This window comes from Vulpes lagopus, chromosome 23 (assembly GCF_018345385.1).
Source record: "Vulpes lagopus strain Blue_001 chromosome 23, ASM1834538v1, whole genome shotgun sequence".
Classification (NCBI taxonomy): domain Eukaryota; kingdom Metazoa; phylum Chordata; class Mammalia; order Carnivora; family Canidae; genus Vulpes; species Vulpes lagopus.
Genome location: NC_054846.1, coordinates 61,846,709 through 61,867,471, shown reverse-complemented (window position 1 = coordinate 61,867,471; position 20,763 = coordinate 61,846,709). Strand labels below are relative to the sequence as shown.

General features: G+C 50.0%; 1 protein-coding gene across 1 annotated transcript in view; it reads right to left on the bottom strand.

The window, feature by feature from the left end:
* The window catches only part of CTPS1 (CTP synthase 1), a 35,893-nt gene that overhangs the window by 913 nt on the left and 14,217 nt on the right, over nucleotides 1–20,763 (bottom strand). Inside the window, exons 8-18 of the mRNA XM_041737957.1 lie at nucleotides 12,393–12,544; nucleotides 10,955–11,087; nucleotides 8,544–8,632; nucleotides 7,613–7,707; nucleotides 6,693–6,755; nucleotides 4,817–4,860; nucleotides 3,498–3,594; nucleotides 2,573–2,628; nucleotides 2,385–2,481; nucleotides 1,738–1,882; nucleotides 1,178–1,269 (exon numbers count right to left, since the gene is read on the bottom strand). Coding sequence (XP_041593891.1) covers nucleotides 1,185–1,269; nucleotides 1,738–1,882; nucleotides 2,385–2,481; nucleotides 2,573–2,628; nucleotides 3,498–3,594; nucleotides 4,817–4,860; nucleotides 6,693–6,755; nucleotides 7,613–7,707; nucleotides 8,544–8,632; nucleotides 10,955–11,087; nucleotides 12,393–12,544 — 1,056 coding nt within the window. The 3' untranslated portion in view covers nucleotides 1,178–1,184. The remainder of the gene's footprint in view (nucleotides 1–1,177; nucleotides 1,270–1,737; nucleotides 1,883–2,384; nucleotides 2,482–2,572; nucleotides 2,629–3,497; nucleotides 3,595–4,816; nucleotides 4,861–6,692; nucleotides 6,756–7,612; nucleotides 7,708–8,543; nucleotides 8,633–10,954; nucleotides 11,088–12,392; nucleotides 12,545–20,763) is intronic.

Below are 20,763 nucleotides of genomic sequence, written 5' to 3'. Positions count from 1 at the left end.
CCGGTGAAAGCCAGTGGTGGGAGCCTAATATGAATAATTAGAAGCTAAATCTGTAATTCCTGCACAATCACACATTTTCCAAATCTCACAAGGCTCCTTCCTCCACCCGATGCCTGCACTCCTGTCCACGCATCAGCGTCCTCACGGCCACCAGCACGGAGGCCCCCATGTGGCGACGCAGGAGGATCCAGGCTCCACCGACCATCCAGCCCCTGACAACGTTCGCTTTCTCTTTAGGGCGGTTTCTCCGACTCGCAGGCAGCAAACCGCCGGTGGGGAGACGGGGTGCATCTGTGCCAACACAACACGGCCCTCCTCCGGGCAAACCCACGGGCCAGGGGGCTCAGTGTCCAGGGCAGGAGGGCACAGGTGTGTGCCTGTGGGACCATGCACGCAGCCAGAGGCCCCGTGGTCAATGCGAGGTGTGCGGGATTCAGGAGGCCGCGCGCCCGGGCCGCTTGGTGGGAGCTTTCCCCGCCCGTGGTGGGACCCCCCCACATGGGCCCACACCACATCCCTGCTTCTCCTTTCAGACCCCACAGACCGCTGACACCCCAACCCCCTCCCTCCACGCCCACCAGGAGGTGCACTCACAGCAGGCGGCCAACACGGTTGGCTCCACTGTCACAATACTTAGCATAATTTTAGGGCAGTGCCCACAGCTACCCCATGTCATAAGCATATGAACCCTGTCAACGTAAAGATCAACGTTCAAAGCACGCCCGGTGATTGTCCGGATCTTAGGGGATTTCCAGAATAAATAGCAACCAACATAAAAGTGTTGTGTGTTGTGTCAGTTTTTAAGCACTCCCTGACAGATGCCCGAGTGGCTGCAAATGTGACCATTCTGTCTCCGTGGTCACCTCCCTCAAGACCTCCGAGTTCGCGGCTACACGAGGTACCCAGGTCTGAGAGCCCAGTTCCCCTGGGATTAGGTCACACCGGCACCTGAATGTAGCGGCGACAAGACCAGTGCCCGGTGACTGGAGCCCCCGGGGACAGGTGCACCGCCGCCACCCAGAGCGGCCTCACCCACCTGATGCCCACACGGATCTTACCACCCACATCCTCCGGCAGGTAAAGCTCTCAACGCCAAACTTTCGTGGTATCTTAACTCCAGCGTTACCGCCATTAAAACCAACGCACGCAAATACTAGAGATGAGGAACACCACTTACGTGACCATCAGTCGTGATTTATGGACGGGAACTTCAACTCAGTGATTTCAGAGTCCGGGGAGCTGCTGCCACTCCTGTCACTATAGGTGTCCCTGTGGAATTCAGGCAGTTTATTCACTGTCTCCCACCAAAGGAAGACATGCTTTTCCTCTCCATCCTCCCAACCACCAGCACCACAGGGACATGGTCCGCACGCAGCAGGAGTTGGAAAGATGCTCCCCTGCACCACGTATTTAGCACAGAGATGCGGAGGAGGCATTTTCTGCTTCTGGTTAGATGAGATACACGTTCGATTTCTACTTCACCCCTGAAACTCTAACCACCAGCTCAGCATGAGTAGTAACTGGGCCTGGATAAAGCTGGTGGTGGGGCAGGAGACCCGCCAGGGCGGGGCTGTGGCTGCCAGCGGGAAGGGGACCCCAGGGTGCTCCCACCACCTGCGATCCCAGAGGCCAGATGAGGGCCAGGAGGCACACAAGCAGCCCAAGGACCCCAGGGAGGAGAGCACGCCCACGGCAACAAGCCGGGGACCCCGACGGACCAGAGAAGAGTGACCGCACCTGGGCGAGAGCCTGCAGCCCTTCTGGAGGTAATGTGGGAGCCTCCCCACGGAGGCCAGCAGAAGCCCAAAGTACGGAGGCGAAGGCTTGATGGGCCTGGACAGGAACTCCGGGTGGTACTGAACCCCAACAAAAAAGGGATGATCTGAAACAGACGCAAAAGCACTTTTGTCCTGTGTATCCACACAGAAAAGGAGCAAACCCCGTCCAACGTTTGTTCCTACAGACCCTACAATTATCTAAAAATAGCATCGTAATCAGGACCTGGGTGAAGGCAGCCACAAAGTGGGGGCGGGGGGTGGGACACAGACGGAGGGGGCTCACACGATGCCCTGGCCCTGCCCGCTGGTGCCCGGAGGGCTCAGGAGGCCGCCCCTCCAGGGAGCCTGCCCCCCTCCCAGGGAGCCCACCCCAGCTGGCGCTGCCACAGGACCAAGTGCGCAGCTCCTCCGAGCAGCAGCAAGTGCAAGCCCTCATTCCAGACAACGAGGCCCGAGGCCGGGCTCCCAGCTCCCAAGGCCTGGTCCCCGAGACCACCCCCCGCAGAGCAGGGCTGCCCGCGCTCACCGTCCAGCCACCAGCTGGGTGCTCACACCCCTGTGCCCGGTACCCGCTGACCCCCCCCCCCACATGGCCGCCGCGCTCACCCTCCAGCTCCACGATCTCCATCCTCTCTCCCCCAACATCCTGGCCAACGAACTTCAGGCCCTGCTCTTCCAAACACTTCTTCAAGACTGGATTCACCTGCGGACACGTGAAGAGGAAGTTGGCAGACCTCTCGGCTTCCTGTGTTTCCAGAGGAGAAGCAGTTAAAGGTCACAAAGCGCCTCCTCACCTCAAACCTGTGGCGGTGCCGCTCTTCCAGGTAGTCCGGGTCTCCGTAGAGCTTCCCTGACAGGAGAGAGCACACCAATGCAGGGGATCCCGGCTCACGAGCTACTCGCGACCGCACCTGCTTCTCAGCGTACAGCTGTCACCCAGCAGCCAGGCCCCTGGAGGCCGTTTCTCGGCAGCTCCCGCCAACCCCGGCTGCCTGCTCGCAGCAGCGCAGCTTAGGCTCATTCTCGGGCTTAGTTTTACTGACCACGCCAGGAAAACCGTAACAAAAACAGACGTTCCCATCACCAGCTCCCAACACGGGACTACTGGGGTATGAAGCCCTTTCCTCCTGGCAACTGCCTGGGAAGCGCCCCCACCGACACGTCCAACAGCTAAGCCCTGACAGAGACACTCCCAGAGCCACGGTGATGGCCTCAGGGACCCGGGGGCTGGGGAGCGCCGTGCAGTTAAGCGATGGTCCGCATAGCGCCCTGGCGCCAGCGCTGCACCTGCTCAGGAGGCGGCCGGGGGAGGCCCCGAGCCCGCGGACTCGCAGCCAGACTGCAAGGTGGCCTACTCCAGGGACGCGAACTACGACAGACACTGGGACAGAATTTTCCCAGTGAGCAAGGAAACGACGCTGGAGTAATTCTCAATATCTTTCTCCCCCAATTTTCCCTACATCTTTAACACCGATTAGTAATTTTATCACTGCCCCCTCCCGGCCCACCCGCACCCGAGGCCCCCAGGCCCCTGACCGCACCACCCGTGGGCTAAGAGCCACGCCGCTTCCTCGGCTATTGAGTAGGAAGGGGAAGAAAAGAACTCGCCAAGTGAGAAAACCCAAGACGCCTCAGCCTGGCCCTTCGCAGCCCAGCAGCAGCCCCAGACGTGCGTCCTGGACGTGCCCGCTACAGGCGGGCTGGGGAGGCAGCGCTTACTCATGACCGAGTTCTTGGTCTGGAACAGGGTTCTCCTCTTGCCCAGCCGCATGGTTCCGCCCATCTGCCCGGGATTGTGCTCAGGCATGTCTATGACCTGGAGGCATCCGAAAAACAAGCACACGCTACCACACTCTGCTTCCGCTGGCAGAGAGGCCGCCTGCCCAGGGGCCGGGGCCTGTGAGCAGCTCTGATCTCCCTGCGTGGCGGGGGTGTGACACTCGTGGGGTGTGACACTCGTTGCTGGGGAAAGGCCTCCCTCTCGGCATTCTCTACCCCGTGCTGGGTGGGGCTTAAGCCTTCAGGCGGCCGCCCTGGGCTGCAGGAACACAGCGGCCCTCGCCCGTGGCCCTTCCGGCCCTCAGCACTCTGGATCATGAGGGCTGCTGGGCCACAGCACCTTCTAGAGCCTAACACAGCAGCACGGATGCGAGATGGGATAGGTTCGAACACACGTCTCCTCTCCTGGACTGATGAGCCGCTCGAAGGACAGTGCGGAGCTCGGTCCCGGGCTCCTCTGGGCTCCCGTGGGCACCTCCCGGCCTTGAGGACTGTCTCTGGGCCCTGCTCTCCCACCGCCGAGAGGCTGCACACCTCAAACCCTACACTCTTCTCCTGAGCTCTTCACGTGAGCAAAGTTCAGTTTCAGGCCAACACACGCACACGGATGGTGTTTAAATGCCCTGAGATCCAGAGCTCTGACCACCTTGTATCACGGCATCGCTGCTGTCATCAAGAGCAGACCTGTCACCCCCTGGCGAAGTCTGAAGAGGACCAGAGTCACTGTCCCTCCCCCGGAGCCCCAATCACAGGAGGCATGCGGCCCCCATGGGCTCCGGTTACCACTAAGCACGTCAGAACCACAATTCTCAGCTCTCGAATAACCTGCCCATCCCCCGGGCTGTCGAGGATGAAACGAACGGGCATCTCTAGAGGGGTGAGGTCTCTAGAGGGGGTGAGGTCTCTAGAGGGGTGAGGGCAGCGCATGGCGCACTGGGTGCCCCGCGAGTGTGCACTGGGTGCAGCTGCGTTACAGCAGTGGTGTTACAGCCTCATGGGGCCCGAGGGGGAGCGGACAGAGCGTTATCCTAGCTGGGAACCACCGGGCTGCTACCTGTCTTAAACCTTTTCTGTTGCAAACTGGGAAGAGAAGTGAGAGATCACGCAATGAAAATGGAAAGTTCTTCCCATCCGGTCGGGCTGAGGGTCCCAGGGATGGGCCCAGCGGTCCCCTTCCCGTGTCTGAGCATTAACGGCTCCAGCGACCGCCCCCATCCACGCCCTTCTGAGCCCTGGTGAGGTTCAAACACTGGACTCACCACAGGATGATTGGTCTTAGGGTCAAACTCCGTAGAATTGGCATCTGAAAAATCGAAAACCTTACGTTACGACAACGGTTACCAACAACACTGATGATTTCCAAGGGTCTTTCCTTGGCTCTGAACCACAAATGCCCTCCCCAGTTCAACGTGACCATTCAGCGATCGCAATGAAACCAGGGGTAACCCGAAGGCCCGAGGCACCGAGCGCACAAACGCGGGGAACGTTTTCCACCTGCTGGCTCTCTGGAGCCAAGCTGCAAAAATGGGGAAATCAGAACCAGCAGCACAACCTCGTCATGTTTGTTCAGGGAACAGTTCTGTACGGCAGCTCTTACGCGGGTGCCTCAACTCTCCCCTTCTTGTTTCAGGCCGTCTCTCATCCGCAGCACCTCACGCTGCCTAACTGCCTCGTGCAGCAGGAAGTCATTGATCCCAGAACCCTGTGACCTCCCTTTCCTTTACTGAATTTATGGTCCAGCTGTGAGCAAAACCACTAAAGACTAAAAGGAAAAGGACCCAGTTCCTGGTCCTGCCCGGCCCCTTGTGTGACAGGCCGGGTACCGTTCCCTGCTGGGCCTCAGCAGGGCCAGCTCCCCGCTGAAGAGAGGCTCGTCACCGGGTTGCTCACCCACCTGGGACCCCGAGTGGGCGGTGGAGCGTGGCTGGGAGGGTCCAGGGGCCCAGAGGGCCAGCTCCAGGGTGGTGGGTGGTCAGGACACCGGCTGCCAGGGGCTCGGGAGCCACAGCTAAAGGGTGGTGCTGCCCACAGAACGGCCACCAGCCCCTCGGGGTACCTGGGAGGCATACAAGGAGCCCAACCCTAACAGGATAGCCCCTGTCCTTTGTGGAGCAGGACCACTGCTTACGCTCCTCAGGATGCTTGGTTTCTTTCTTACAACTCATGAGGTCTTTCTGAAAACCTTGTCGGCTGGGCTGCGGGGACGAGAGGGGCTGTGGGGGCTCTTCATCGGTGGTCCCATAGCACCTCGCCCCTCAGGGGCACTGTGGTCCCCTCCCCCGCCAACCACGCTTGGCCCTGGGATATTAGCAAGCTCATTGAGCGCGTGCACACCGGGCCTGCGATTCTGGAGGCTGGTAGGTCGCCATGCTGTGAGAGGCTGCGGCTGAATTAGTGAATGATGAGCCTCGCTGAGTGGAGAGAAGCATCTCTATGTCCCTGCTGGGCAGGGCTGAATGCTCGGCAGGGTGATCTGATGCACGACCGGGAGCAGGAAACCAGCCTGCTGAGCCCAGTCGCCCCACAGCCTCGTGATACCTGATACAACGTGGTGGGAGGCCACGGAGCATTCGGGTGGGCTGGAGGCACAGAGAATCTCCTGTCTGCCACGCAGCATGCTGGGACTACTTACACACGTTTTCATTTCCTTCTTACAAGCATGAGAACTAGGGGCCAGCATCACTCCATTTGACGGAAGAAACAGAAGCCCAGAAAGGCTAGGTGAGTTACCTAAAGTCACCCGCAACGAGGCAGAGTCAAATGTGAGCCCAGGTCTGACCAGTTCCGGGGCCCGAGCTCTTAATAACCGCACAGCCTCAGGGAGGCCAGAGCTTCCTTGCTCGGCACCAGCTCAGAAACGGTGGCTACGGCGAGGGGGGTGCAGGCCACTCCGTCCAGGGCAGGAAACACAGGCAGAGAGCCGAGGCGGTCCCCCCTTCCTGCAGTCAGTAGGCTTGGAGGAGCCGCGCTTTCCCTCGGTGCACCCGGCGGTTCCCCTTCCCTGTGCCCCCACGACGTCCCGCGAAGCCAGGCCGGGCCCCCTCCACGGCCCCCGTCACCCTCTGGGCGCCAGGCTTCAGACCCTCCATGAAACGCTTCGGCAAGAATTTAGCAAGGTTTTTAACGAACACTTACCTTGCCATCCCAGCACATTTCTTGAAAATTCAACCACTGCCAACTGCATTCCTAAGCACACACCTTGCAGGTGGAGGGAAAACACACGTGAAGCTCCGTCGAAAAGGCAGCTCCCCCCTGCCCCCAACCTGCCCTGGCCCCTGCGGCCTGGTGCTCCCAGGAGGACAATTGCAAACTCTCATACTTTCCTGCCACAAACAAGCCCCCCACCCCCGCTGTATCAGCTTTCAAACACTGGGGGTCTCAGCTCTCAAAAACTTCTCATATGAAGATTCCAGGTTTTAGAAGCTATTCCACTTAGAATTAAGCAATATTCTATTCATACTAAAAAATTCAAGTTTTCCTCTCTCTCGTGACATCCCCATTTACAACCGATCATGTTGAAAATTATTCAAATCTGCAGCACCAGAGAGCATCCAGAACCACTCTGCCCGATTCCAAGGGACAACGTGAAACTCTGCACTACGTGTCCTGCCACGCAACTGGGACCAGCGAGGGGCCAAGACTTCCTGCTTGCTATTCCGTTCTCCCCAAATTCCAGGACGCCTACACGGGGTTGTACAAGCTCTTAAAACTTTTCATGGTGGGCAGCCCCTGTGGTGCAGCGGTTTAGCGCCACCTGCAGCCCAGGGCATGATCCTGGAGACCCGGGATCGAGTCCCACGTCAGGCTCCCTGCATGGAGCCTGCTTCTCCCTCTGCCTCTGTCTCACATGAATAAATAAAATCTTAAAAAAAAGAAAAAAAAAACTTAAAACTTTTCATGGTAAGACGGTCTGATTTTCTCCCAAAAGGAACCAAAATGCTTCTACTTGAGTTGCTACCCAGAAAGATGGCACCTAATGCTCGGTCTCAGTAACCTGGCTGTTTTATTCCCCGGCTCCCACGTGGCACCTTTTCTTGATCTCCGCTACTCCTTACCCAGAAAAGGCTTCTTCTGTTTCCGAGCCCAGGCGATTGCTTGGATTTTTCCTTCCGTCCCCCGAACACCAAATCCCCCTGGAACCAGCACTCCACTGTACGAGAGAGCACACCACAAGGCAATTGGCCCTGCCCGCCAGCCTGACTCGCAGTCACCACCCAAGGAGCCATTCCCAAGACACTGGTGCCACCAAGTCACTCTGTGTGTGTTGCTACTGGGGCTCTGACGGTGATTTCGAGATCGCCAGTGAGCTGTACATAAACACTATGAACTTAGAAAACATGCACTAAATGTTTTTGAGTGATGTTACAAAATGCTTAAAGTTAAAAAAAAAAATGGTACACGTGGATTCTCTCATTAACATATGTTAAAAATGCACGTAAAAAATATGTTAAGAATGCGACTTGTTTAAAAAAAAAAAAAAAAGAATGCGACTTGTTACTTCCTGGCTTAAAGTGCTCCCTTGAGCGGAAGGGGAGCCTCTCCTTGTCAACTGAGCGTGCCTGCTGAGCGGCGGTCTCAGTTACACTGCAGGGCTCTGAAACACCCCACCGTTCCAGCCATTGAGGCTGTCGTGCCAATTTCTTACCATTATAAATAACAGCTGCTGAAAACAAACCAAAATATTCTGCTGATGGGCCCTTATCCAACATCCCAGGTGAAAATCTTTAAATAAGCCTCATCGGTAGATGTGTATGGCAAACGTCAATAAAATCAGAACATGTTTTCTTCAGGTTCAACTACACCCAACTGTGTATAAGCCACGTTTTTGTGAGGCTGGCATCATACACATTGTGGCCTTTGCCATAATGAAAAGATCTTTAAAAAAAGGGAGATAACCTATTCCCGGCACGGGAGAGCATAGCGCTGTGCTCGTGGAAGCTGCGGCCCTCCACTGCCCCCCACCCAAAGCCAGGGGGCACCACTCACTGAGCACTACACAGTTTCTGCCACGCTTCGTGATAGCGCACGGGCTCCTCCTGCAACGTGCTCGGCTCCAGGTCCGTAGAATCTATGTACTGGGGGTTATTCAGACAGAGAGAGAGAAGGTCAGGGTTCTTGCTCACTCCCACATAACCCTCTCAATGCCCCATCTTCCTTGACTTGAAAATAAACTTCTAAAATCATAATCTTCAGATATTTTAACTTAATAATTTTCAAATCAACTTTAAAATCTTATATTCTAAAATATAAATGCTGCCTTCAAAAGTCCGTGCCCCCCCCCCCCAATCCGGCTCCCCACTGGCCCTATCCTCAGCCCACTGGAGGGAGTCTAAAGCGTCTGCTCTGCTTGGAATGCATGGCCCCAGCCCATCTCCTGCCTAGATGGCTTTCCACGTCTGCACCTTTACTGAAGCGTGACTCACGTACGACAAAATCCAAGCATCTTAAGTATACGCTCCAATGAGTTGTGTCTGACATACACACAAAGGTGTGACCACCAGCTCAATCAAAGATTAAGAAAATGGCTGTCGTTCCAGCAAGTTCGCTTTGCCCTCCTGCCAACCGCCTCCTCTCCACCTCCTGCCCCGGACGCCCCTGGCTCGGCGTTCTATCCCCGCAGATGCCTCTTTCAGAACTTCACAGAAATAAAAACATACAACATGCAGCCTTCTGTGTCTGGCTTTTTTGGCTCAGGATGTCTCTGAGCTTCATCATCCTATTGCTGTGCATGTCACGAGTTTATTCCTTTGTACCCCTGGGCGGTTTCCCACCATAGAAACAGAGGACCATATGTAAACGGACTCATTCTGGACATTTGCACTGGTCCCGGATTCTGGATATCAAAATAGTAGTCCTAATAGTTCTCTTGTATAAAAATATGCTTCGTGGCCATATGTTCTCAGGGTAATCATCTGGCAGTGGAAGTGCTGAGGGTCATGGAGTAAGTGTATGAAAGTTTACCTTCGTGTGGGTCCTAAGGTGCCTGTGACACCTCACAGGCCCACCAGCAAGGCTGCGAGTCCCACACCCTCACCAGCACCCTTAGCCACCCTGGCAGGTGTGTGTTAGTGACTCACAGTGATTTAATTTGCATTTGTTTCCCTGACAACCAAAGGTGCTGAATTTGACTGTCTTTCCACACACATCAGGTGTGTCATTTAGGGATGTGTCCCCTCAAATCTTCTGCCCACCTTCTTATGATGTGGTTCAACTTTTTCCCCACTCCTTCCTGCCCAATACCCTGCGACGACTTCCCTGAACCTCAGGGTAAGACCTGCTGCGGCCCAGCTGACGGGACTCAGGATCTCACAGGCCTGTCTCCAGGCATCCTCCAGTTCACCCTTTTCCATCCACTGAGTGCCCAACCAGCCCCGCCTCCAAGCCCATGGATATACTCTACCTTCTGTCTGAATCCCTTCCCTTCCGCCTCACCCATCATCCCAAACTCTCCCAGAGTCCCTCCTCGAGGAAGTTGGCCCTCCTCACACATCCACCCAGACAGGTTCACCTGCATGCTCCCTTCACACCTTCGAGACCTCACTGACTCATTCCCCACTTCACACCTGCGTGCTCCCTTCACACCTTCGAGACCTCACTGACTCATTCCCTACTTGGCCTCCATCATCTAACAGATTACGTCCAAGTGGATATAACAGATGAATGAGCCAAATAACTAGCAAAAGTCAGTCAGGGAAGTGTGATAAGCTCCCGTAATTCTTAAAACGTATACACTAGGTCATTATACAGTAATCTGTTCGCCAGCACAAAGCAAACTAAGTGATGGCACAGAGAAACACCTGGAGAAGGAGGAAGCCAATCCCAATGCCAGTGGTGAGGACACCCAGAATCTGAGCCCTGAACCTCAAGACCTCACCGCCTGAAGAAGACAGGCAGGGGCCAGGCCCTGACATTCCATCAGTTCGGCTTCTGCACATCACGTCATGGAGCAGAACACAAGAAGTACTATTCACTGGGTGCCACCCATCCTCCAGGCACTGGCCAGACAACTGAACACACATTTCAAAGAAACTGCTGAGCTCTAGGAGGTGGTGATTAGCATTCCCACTTCACAGATAAGGTCAGGGGAATAGTAATGTGCCTCTGGCCCACCAGGGCTCCCCTGTTCTCGTGGGGCAATTTTACTTGATCATCTGATGCTCAGATTCAACCGTCTGCTCTTTCTCAACTACTACTCTGATCATCTCTCCCGTTCGTTGTTTCCTGAAAATGTTATACTGTTCTTTCTCAAAGCCAGGGGCCAACCATGAGTACATTTTATTTCTAAAAAAGAAATTCTGAGCTCCAGGAATACATAGCAGATATGCCTGCAGCATCTATGAGAATACAAAAGCCCTCCCTGTTCATGCCTCGGCTGTACACGTGCCACCTCTCCTTACCTTGATTTCTAACTTGTGGTTGATGGCTAGTGCAGAATGCTCCAGAGCTTTAATGACAGAGGCATAGGAGTCTGAGAACTTGGTGTATTTTCCCACAAGGGCAATAGAGCAGGTCTCCAGCAAGCGATCATATCTATCAAAGGCCAAGAACCACCAAATTATTTAGAATGTATATACCTACCGTGAGATCAAAATTGCTTTCTAAAAAGAAAAACATCTCTGGGAAGAAATATAATGGGACTAGGGATGATCTGAATTCTATGGACAGAACAGTAAAGCGGAAGCAACTTTCAAATCCATGTAGCAGACTGGAAAGAAAGGAGGATTTTAGAATCATGCATGAAGAAATGGCTTCAAAATCTCAAAAACTTTATTAAATTAAAATCCAAATAAATAAATAAATTAAATTAAAAATTGAAATCCCAGGGCCGGGGTGGCTCAGCAGTTGAGCATCTGCCTTTGGCTCAGGGTGTGATCCTAGAGTCCCGGGATCGAGTCCCACATTGGGCTCCCCACATACAGCCTGCTTCTCCCTCTGCCTGTGTCTCTGCCCCTCTCTCTCTGTGTCTCTCATGAATAAATAAAATCTTTAAAAAAAAAAAAAATTAAAATCCCAAAGAGCAAAAAAAAAAAAAAAAAAAAAAGAAAAGTAACAGACAATTCAAAAGAGATAACCTGATGAAGGAAACAATCAAATAAATTACAGGACATTAACACAATTGTCTATATTCACTAAAAATGTTCATTATAAAGCATAATTAATAACAGAGCAAAAACGTTTTAATACTGCATGAAAAAAAGATCACAAAGCCGTGTGCATTTTAGTGGCTACCTACGGATGTACGTGGAAACACATAAAGACTGAAAGGAAGAATGTCAAAGTGAAAGGGAGTATCAGAGCCAGAGCAGCGCCTCCCCTGTGCAGCTTCAGCGGGGCACAGCCAGTGCTCTCAGGCACTGCGGAAACACTTCTGATGTGATGCCAGAGCATCGCCCAACTTTCAGAGGAAGGGGGACGGTCCTCGAAGTGATGAGCTTTGGCAGCAGTAGTAACACAAGACTGGACCCCCTGCTCATCCTCTTCTGGTGGGCGGGGAGTGCCACATGCCCAAACCACAGCTCAGCTATCTGCAGGGGACCCAGCAGTGCCATCCAGGCAGGCCTGGCATAGGAGTGCTCGCCCTCCACCACTAGACACCTGTTCATACTGATTTTTCTAGTCAGGGGGACACAAGGCCAATGGGTGTGTGATCTGAACTCAGCTCACCAGGACTTCTTCATCCCCAATGCAACTACCTGAGGGCGGAGAGCCTGTCTCTGCATTTCTTACCACAAAGTCCTTTCCTAGCATGAGCTGCCAGCACAGGCAAATTCCTTGCAACCCTCCGGAAAAGAGAAATAAAGGCCCGGTCTCCCAGCTCCTCATAAAGAGGCAAACCTGTCTGCCATCTCTTTCCACTTCATCAGCATTTTCCGTGGCTGCCTCTCGATTGGAAGGTCAAGTCTCCGGAGAAAATAGTCTACGACCCCCTGCTCCTCCAATAACAAGGGAACTCGGTAGATAGATGAGACATCGTGGACACAGATCACCTGCATAAAAATGAGCAAAGGTTATTCAATAAAAACAAAAACGAACCAGGCTGATAGCCTCCTACTGGCTATGTCACCTTCAAAAAATAACTTCTAAATCTGAAATGCAATCTTCTAGGAAAATATACATTACCAACACTGATTCAACACAAGAATAAAAAACTAGTGGCCAATCCCTTATGAACATGAATGCAAAAATTCTTAAAAAAAAAAAAATCAGGGGTGCCTGGGTGGCTCAGTCTATTAAGCATCCAACTCTTGATTTCACTCAGGTCATGAGATTAAGTCCCAAGTCGGGCTCTACACTCAGTGCAGAGTCTACTAGAGATTCTCTCCCTCCCCCCCTCCGCCCACTCATGTTCAGTCTCTAAATAAAATATTAAAAAAAAAAAAAAAAACACAAACCAAACCACAAATGTAGTTTAAAAAAAGAAAAAAATTCACTTATCCAAGTAGGATCTGTCCCAATAACAACAGCTGTCAAACTTGGCTATACACTGGAATCACTTAGGTGAATTTTTAAAAAAATTCACAAGTCTACAAAGCACCTCGTACCACTTAAACTAGAACCTCTAGGTGGAAGCAGGCAGGCCTAAGTAGTTTTTCAGGCTGAGTCTGAGAACCACTGCATTAGGATACTTAACAGTGGAATTCACTACACAAATAGATTAAAGAAGGAAAAACAGTCACCTCAGTTGACGCAGATCTAATAAAAATTCAAAACCAATCCACCGAAAAAATTCTTGGTGAATTAGGACCAAGAGGGAAAATGTAAAAAATAGAAAGAAAATAAAACCCCTCGTTTGGTTCTCAATATTTAATACTAACGCTTAATCTTTAAATTCTGAAACAAGGTAAAACTGGCCACCATCACTACTGCTATTCAATAATGTACTAGAGATATCAGCCACTACCATTAAATAATATATATATATATACACGAACCAGAAAATAATACTGCCAAAAACTACAAACAGTATTACTACTTATCCATAAAAACCATGAGAATTTATAGGTAAATAATCAGAACTAGCAGAATTTTAGTAAGGCTGCTAAGCTTGAGATCAATGAGTAGAAGTCAGAAGGGTTCCTATACATAGGTTGTATCTAATTAGGAAACACAATTTTTTTTTAAAGATTTTTATTTATTCATGAGAGACAGAGAAAGAGGCAGACAGGCAGAGGGAGAAGCAGGCTCCATGCAGGGAGCCCGATGTGGGACTCCATCCCAGGTCTCCAGGGTCACGCCCTGGGCCAAAGGCAGGCCCTACACCGCTGAGCCACCCAGGGATCCCCAGGAAATATAATTTTGTTTTTTTAAGTAGGCTCCATGCTGAGCATGGAGATAAACATGGGCCTTGATCTCACAACCCTGAGATCAAGACCTGAGCTGAGATCAACAGTCAGATGCTCAACCAACTGAGCCACCCAGGTGCTCCTAGGAAATATAATTATTAAAAATACACCATTCATACAGTTACAAAAATTATGAATAGCTATAAATAAATCTAGACTAAAACCTTACAAAGATAATCCTTAAAAAGCACCTTTATAAAGAAAAGTATAGATTACTATTGAAGGACAGTCCTTCCAACAAATGGAGTTAGAACAACTGGCGGGGGAGGGGCAAGACTGCGGAAGAGTAGGGTCTCCAAGTCACCTGTCCTCAACAAATTACCTAGAAAACCTTCCAATCATCCTGAAAATCTATGAATTCGGCCTGAGATTTAAAGAGAGACCAGCTGGAACGCTACAGTGAGAAGAGTTCGGGTTCTATCAAGGTAGGAAGACGGGGAAAAAGAAATAAAGACACAAAAGGCCTCCAAGGGGGAGGGGCCCCGCGAGGAGCCGGGCTGAGGCTGGGGCGAGTGTCCCCAGGACAGGAGAGCCCCGTCCCGGAGGAGCAGGAGCTGCACCAACCTTCCCGGGCGGAAAGGGGCCCGCAGGGAGTTAGAGCAGGACCCAGGAGGGCGGGGATGCCCTCGGGCTCCCGGGGACACTAACAGGCACCTGCGCCCCGGGAGAGTGCGCCGAGCTCCCTAAGGGCTGCAGCGCTCGGCGGGACCCGGAGCAGCTCGGAGGGGCTCGGGCGGAGGAAGAAGCTCCGCAGAGGGGGCTGCGCGGCTCCGGGAACAGCTCGGAGGGGCTCGGGCGGCGGCTCCGCGGAGGGGGCTGCGGGGCTCCGGGAACAGCTCAGCGGCGGCGGCTCGGGCGGAGGAAGAAGCTCCGCAGAGGGGGCGGCGCGGCTCCGGGAGCAGCTCGGAAGGGCTCAGGCGGCGGCTCCGCGGAGGGGGCTGCGGGGCGGGAGCCAATCCAACAGCGCAGGCCCCGGAGCACAGGGCGCCGGGACACAGCCCAGGATCCGGCCTCCCCCGGGACAGGCAGAGGCCGGGAGGGCCCAGGACAGCGAGGACGCTCCTGCCTGGAGCTGAGCAGATCAGCGGCCCCGCCCCGGAGCCCCCAGGCCCTGCAGACGGAGAGCCCCGGAGTTACTGCGGGAGCTGACTCCAGGGTCCCAGAGCTGCCCCCGCCACTGTGGCTTCCTCCCGGGGCCTCACGGGGTGAACAACCCCCACTGAGCCCTGCACCAGGCAGGGGCAGAGCAGCTCCCCCAAGTGCTAACACCTGAGAATCAGCACAGCAGGCCCCTCCCCAGAAGACCAGCGAGACGGACCAGTTCCAGAGGAAGTCAAGGGACTTAAAGTACACAGAATCGGAAGATACTCCCCCGTGTTTTTTGTGTGTGTTTTTTTGTTGTTGTTGTTTTTTGTTTTGTTTTGTGTTTTTTCTTTCTTTCTTCTTGATTTCTGATTGCTTCCCCCACCCCACCCTCCCCTTTTTTTTTCTTTTTTCTCCTTTCTTTCTCTTTTTCTTCTTTTTCCCCTTTTTTTTTCTTCTTTCTTTTTTCATTTTCTCTTTTCTTTCCTTCTCTTTTTCTCCTTTTCCCAATACAACTTGTTTTTGGCCACTCTGCACTGAGCAAAATGACTAGAAGGAAAACCTCACCTCAAAAAAAAAGAATCAGAAACAGCCCTCTCTCCCACAGTTACAAAATCTGGATTACAATTCAATGTCAGAAAGCCAATTCAGAAGCACTAGTATACAGCTACTGGTGGCTCTAGAAAAAACCATAAAGGACTCAAGAGACTTCATGACTGCAGAATTTAGATCCAATCAGGCAGAAATTAAAAATCAATTAAATGAGATGCAATCCAAGCTAGAAGTCCTAACGACGAGGCTTAACGAGGTGGAAGAACGAGTGAGTGACATAGAAGACAAGTTGATGGCAAAGAGGGAAACTGAGGAAAAAAGAGACAGGCAATTAAAAGACCATGAGGATAGATTAAGGGAAATAAATGACAGCCTGAGGAAGAAAAACCTACGTTTAATTGGGGTTCCCGAGGGCGCCGAAAGGGACAGAGGGCCAGAATATGTATTTGAACAAATCCTAGCTGAAAACTTTCCCAATCTGGGAAGGGAAACAGGCATTCAGATCCAGGAAATAGAGAGATCCCCCCCTAAAATCAACGAAAACCGTTCAACACCTCAACATTTAATAGTGAAGCTTGCAAATTCCAAAGATAAGGAGAAGATCCTTAAAGCAGCAAGAGAAAAAAAGTCCCTGACTTTTATGGGGAGGAATATTAGGGTAACAGCAGCCCTCTCCACAGAGACCTGGCAGGCCAGAAAGGGCTGGCAGGATATATTCAGGGTCCTAAATGAAAAGAACATGCAGGGATCCCTGGGTGGCGCAGCGGTTTGGCGCCTGCCTTTGGCCCAGGGCGCAATCCTGGAGACCCGGGATCAAATCCCACGTCGGGCTCCCGGTGCATGGAGCCTGCTTCTCCCTCTGCCTGTGTCTCTGCCTCTCTCTCTCTGTGGCTATCATAAATAAATAAAAAAAAAAAAAAAAGAAAAGAACATGCAACCAAGAATACTTTATCCAGCAAGGCTTTCATTCAAAATGGAAGGAGAGATAAAGAGCTTCCAAGACAGGCAGGAACTGAAAGAATATGTAACCTCCAAACCAGCTCTGCAAGAAATTTTAAGGGGGACTCTTAAAATTCCCCTTTAAGAAGAAGTTCAGTGGAACAATCCACAAAAACAAGGACTGAATAGATATGATGACACTAAACTCATATCTCTCAATAGTAACTCTGAACGAGAACGGGCTTAATGACCCCATCAAAAGGCGCAGGGTTTCAGACTGGATAAAAAAGCAGGACCCATCTATTTGCTGTCTACAAGAGACTCATTTTAGACAGAAGGACACCTACAACCTGAAAATAAAAGGTTGGAGAACCATTTACCATTCAAATGGTCCTCAAAAGAAAGCAGGGGTTGCCATCCTTATATCAGATAAATTAAAATTTACCCCGAAGACTATAGTGAGAGATGAAGAGGGACACTATCTCATACTCAAAGGATCTATCCAACAAGAGGACTTAACAATCCTCAATATATATGCTCCGAATGTGGGAGCTGCCAAATATTTAAACCCATTAATAACCAAACTGAAGAAATACTTTGATAATAATACACTTATACTTGGTGACTTCAATCTAGCTCTTTCTATACTAGATAGGTCTTCTAAGCACAACATATCCAAAGAAACAAGAGCTTTAAATGATACACTGGACCAGATGGATTTCACAGATATCTACAGAACTTTACATCCAAACTCAACTGAATACACATTCTTCTCAAGTGCACATGGAACTTTCTCCAGAATAGACCACATACTGGGTCACAAATCGGGTCTGACCCGATACCAAAAGATCGGGATAGTCCCCTGTATATTCTCAGACCATAATGCCTTGAAATTAGAACTTAATCACAACAAGAAGTTTGGAAGGACCACAAACACGTGGAGGTTAAGGACCATCCTGCTAAAAGATGAAAAGGTCAACCAGGAAATTAAGGAAGAATTAAAAAGATTCATGGAAACTAATGAGAATGAAGATACAACCGTTCAAAATCTTTGGGATGCAGCAAAAGCAGTCCTGAGGGGGAAATACATCGCAATACAAGCATCCATTCAAAAACTGGAAAGAACTCAAATTCAAAAGCTCACCTTACACATAAAGGAAATAGAGAAAAAGCAACAAATAGACCCCACCCCCAGCAGAAGAAGACAGTTAATTAAAATTCGAGCAGAACTAAATGATATCGAGACCAAAAGAACTGTGGAACAGATCAGCAGAACCAGGAGTTGGTTCTTTGAAAGAATTAATAAGATAGATAAACCATTAGCCAACCTTATTAAAAAGAAGAGAGAGAAGACTCAAATTAATAAAATCATGAATGAGAAAGGAGAGATCACTACCAACACCAAGGAAATACAAACGATTTTAAAAACATATTATGAACAGCTGTACACCAATAAATTAGGAAATCTAGAAGAAATGGACGCATTCCTGGAAAGCCACAAACTACCAAAACCGGAGCAGGAAGAAATAGAAAACCTGAACAGGCCAATAACCAGGGAGGAAATTGAAGCAGTCATCAAAAACCTCCCAAGACACAAAAGTCCAGGGCTAGATGGCTTCCCAGGGGAATTCTATCAAACGTTTAAAGAAGAAATCATACCTATTCTACTAAAGCTGTTTGGAAAGATAGAAAGAGATGGAGTACTTCCAGATTCGTTCTATGAGGTCAGCATCACCTTAATTCCGAAACCAGACAAAGACCCCTCCAAAAAGGAGAATTACAGACCATTATCCTTGATGAACATGGATGCAAAAATTCTCAACAAGATACTAGCCAATAGGATCCAACAACACATTAAGAAAATTATTCATCATGACCAAGTAGGATTTATCCCCGGGACACAAGGCTGGTTCAACACTCGTAAAACCATCAATGTGATTCATCATATCAGCAAGAGAAAAACCAAGAACCATATGATCCTCTCATTAGATGCAGAGAAAGCATTTGACAAAATACAGCATCCATTCCTGATCAAAACCCTTCAGAGTGTTGGGATAGAGGGAACTTTCCTTGACATCTTAAAAGCCATCTACGAAAAGCCCACAGCAAATATCATTCTCAATGGGGAAGCACTGGGAGCCTTTCCCCTAAGATCAGGAACAAGACAGGGATGTCCACTCTCACCACTGCTGTTCAACATAGTTCTGGAAGTCTTCGCCTCAGCAATCAGACAACAAAAAGACATTAAAGGCATTCAAATTGGCAAAGAAGAAGTCAAACTCTCCCTCTTTGCCGATGACATGATACTCTACATAGAAAAACCAAAAGCCTCCACCCCAAGATTGCTAGAACTCATACAGCAATTTGGTAGCGTGGCAGGATACAAATCAATGCCCAGAAATCAATGGCATTTCTATACACTAACAATGAGACTGAAGAAAGAGAAATTAAGGAGTCAATCCCATTTACAATTGCACCCAAAAGCATAAGATACCTAGGGATAAACCTAACCAAAGAGGTAAAAGATCTATACCCTAAAAACTATAGAACACTTCTGAAAGAAATTGAGGAAGACACAAAGAGATGGAAAAATATTCCATGCTCACGGATTGGCAGAACTAATATTGTAAAAATGTCAATGTTACCCAGGGCAATTTACACGTTTAATGGAATCCCTATCAAAATACCATGGACTTTCTTCAGAGAGTTAGAACAAATTATTTTAAGATTTGTGTGGAATCAGAAAAGACCCCGAATAGCCAGGGGAATTTTAAAAAAGAAAACCATAGCTGGGGGCATCACAATGCCAGATTTCAGGTTGTACTACAAAGCTGTGGTCATCAAGACAGTGTGGTACTGGCACAAAAACAGACACATAGATCAATGGAACAGAATAGAGAACCCAGAAGTGGACCCTGAAATGTATGGTCATCTAATATTCGATAAAGGAGGAAAGACTATCCATTGGAAGAAAGACAGTCTCTTCAATAAATGGTGCTGGGAAAATTGGACATCCACATGCAGAAGAATGAAACTGGACCACTCTCTTGCACCATACACAAAGATAAACTCAAAATGGATGAGAGATCTAAATGTGAGACAAGAGTCCATCAAAATCATAGAAGAGAACACAGGCAACAACCTTTTTGAACTCGGCCACAGTAACTTCTTGCAAGATATATCCACAAAGGCAAAAGAAACAAAAGCAAAAATGAACTATTGGGATTTCATCAAGATAAGAAGCTTTTGCACAGCAAAGGATACAGTCAACAAAACTAAAAGACAACCTACAGAATGGGAGAAGATATTTGCAAATGACATATCAGATAAAGGGCTAGTTTCCAAAATCTATAAAGAACTTATTAAACTCAACACCAAAGAAACAAACAATCCAATCATGAAATGGGCAAAAGACATGAAGAGAAATCTCACAGAGGAAGACATGGACATGGCCAACATGCACATGAGAAAATGCTCTGCATCACTTGCCATCAGGGAAATACAAATCAAAACCACAATGAGATCCCACCTCACCAGTGAGAATGGGGAAAATTAACAGGGCAGGAAACAACAAATGTTGGAGAGGATGCGGAGAAAAGGGAACCCTCTTACACTGTTGGTGGGAATGTGAACTGGTGCAGCCACTCTGGAAAACTGTGTGGAGGTTCCTCAAAGAGTTAAAAATAGACCTGCCCTACGACCCAGCAATTGCACTGTTGGGGATTTACCCCAAAGATTCAGATGCAATGAAACGCCAGGACACCTGCACCCCGATGTTTCTAGCAGCAATGTCCACAATAGCCAAAGTGTGGAAGGAGCCTCGGTGTCCATCGAAAGATGAATGGATAAAGAAGATGAGGTTCATGTATACAATGGAATATTACTCAGCAATTAGAAACGACAAATACCCACCATTTGCTTCAACGTGGATGGAACTGGAGGGTATTATGCTGAGTGAAGTAAGTCAATCGGAGAAGGACAAACAGTGTATGTTCTCATTCATTTGGGGAATATGAATAATAGTGAAAGGGAATATAAGGGAAGGGAGAAGAAATGTGTGGGAAATATCAGGAAGGGAGACAGAACATAAAGACTCTTAACTCGGGGAAACGAACTAGGGGTGGTGGAAGGGGAGGAGGGCGGGTGTTGGAGGGGAATTGGTGACGGGCACTGAGGTGGACACTTGACGGGATGAGCACTGGGTGTTTTTCTGTATGTTGGTAAATTGAACACCAATAAAAATTAATTTAAAAAAAAAAAAAAGAACAACTGGCTATCACAGGCAAAAT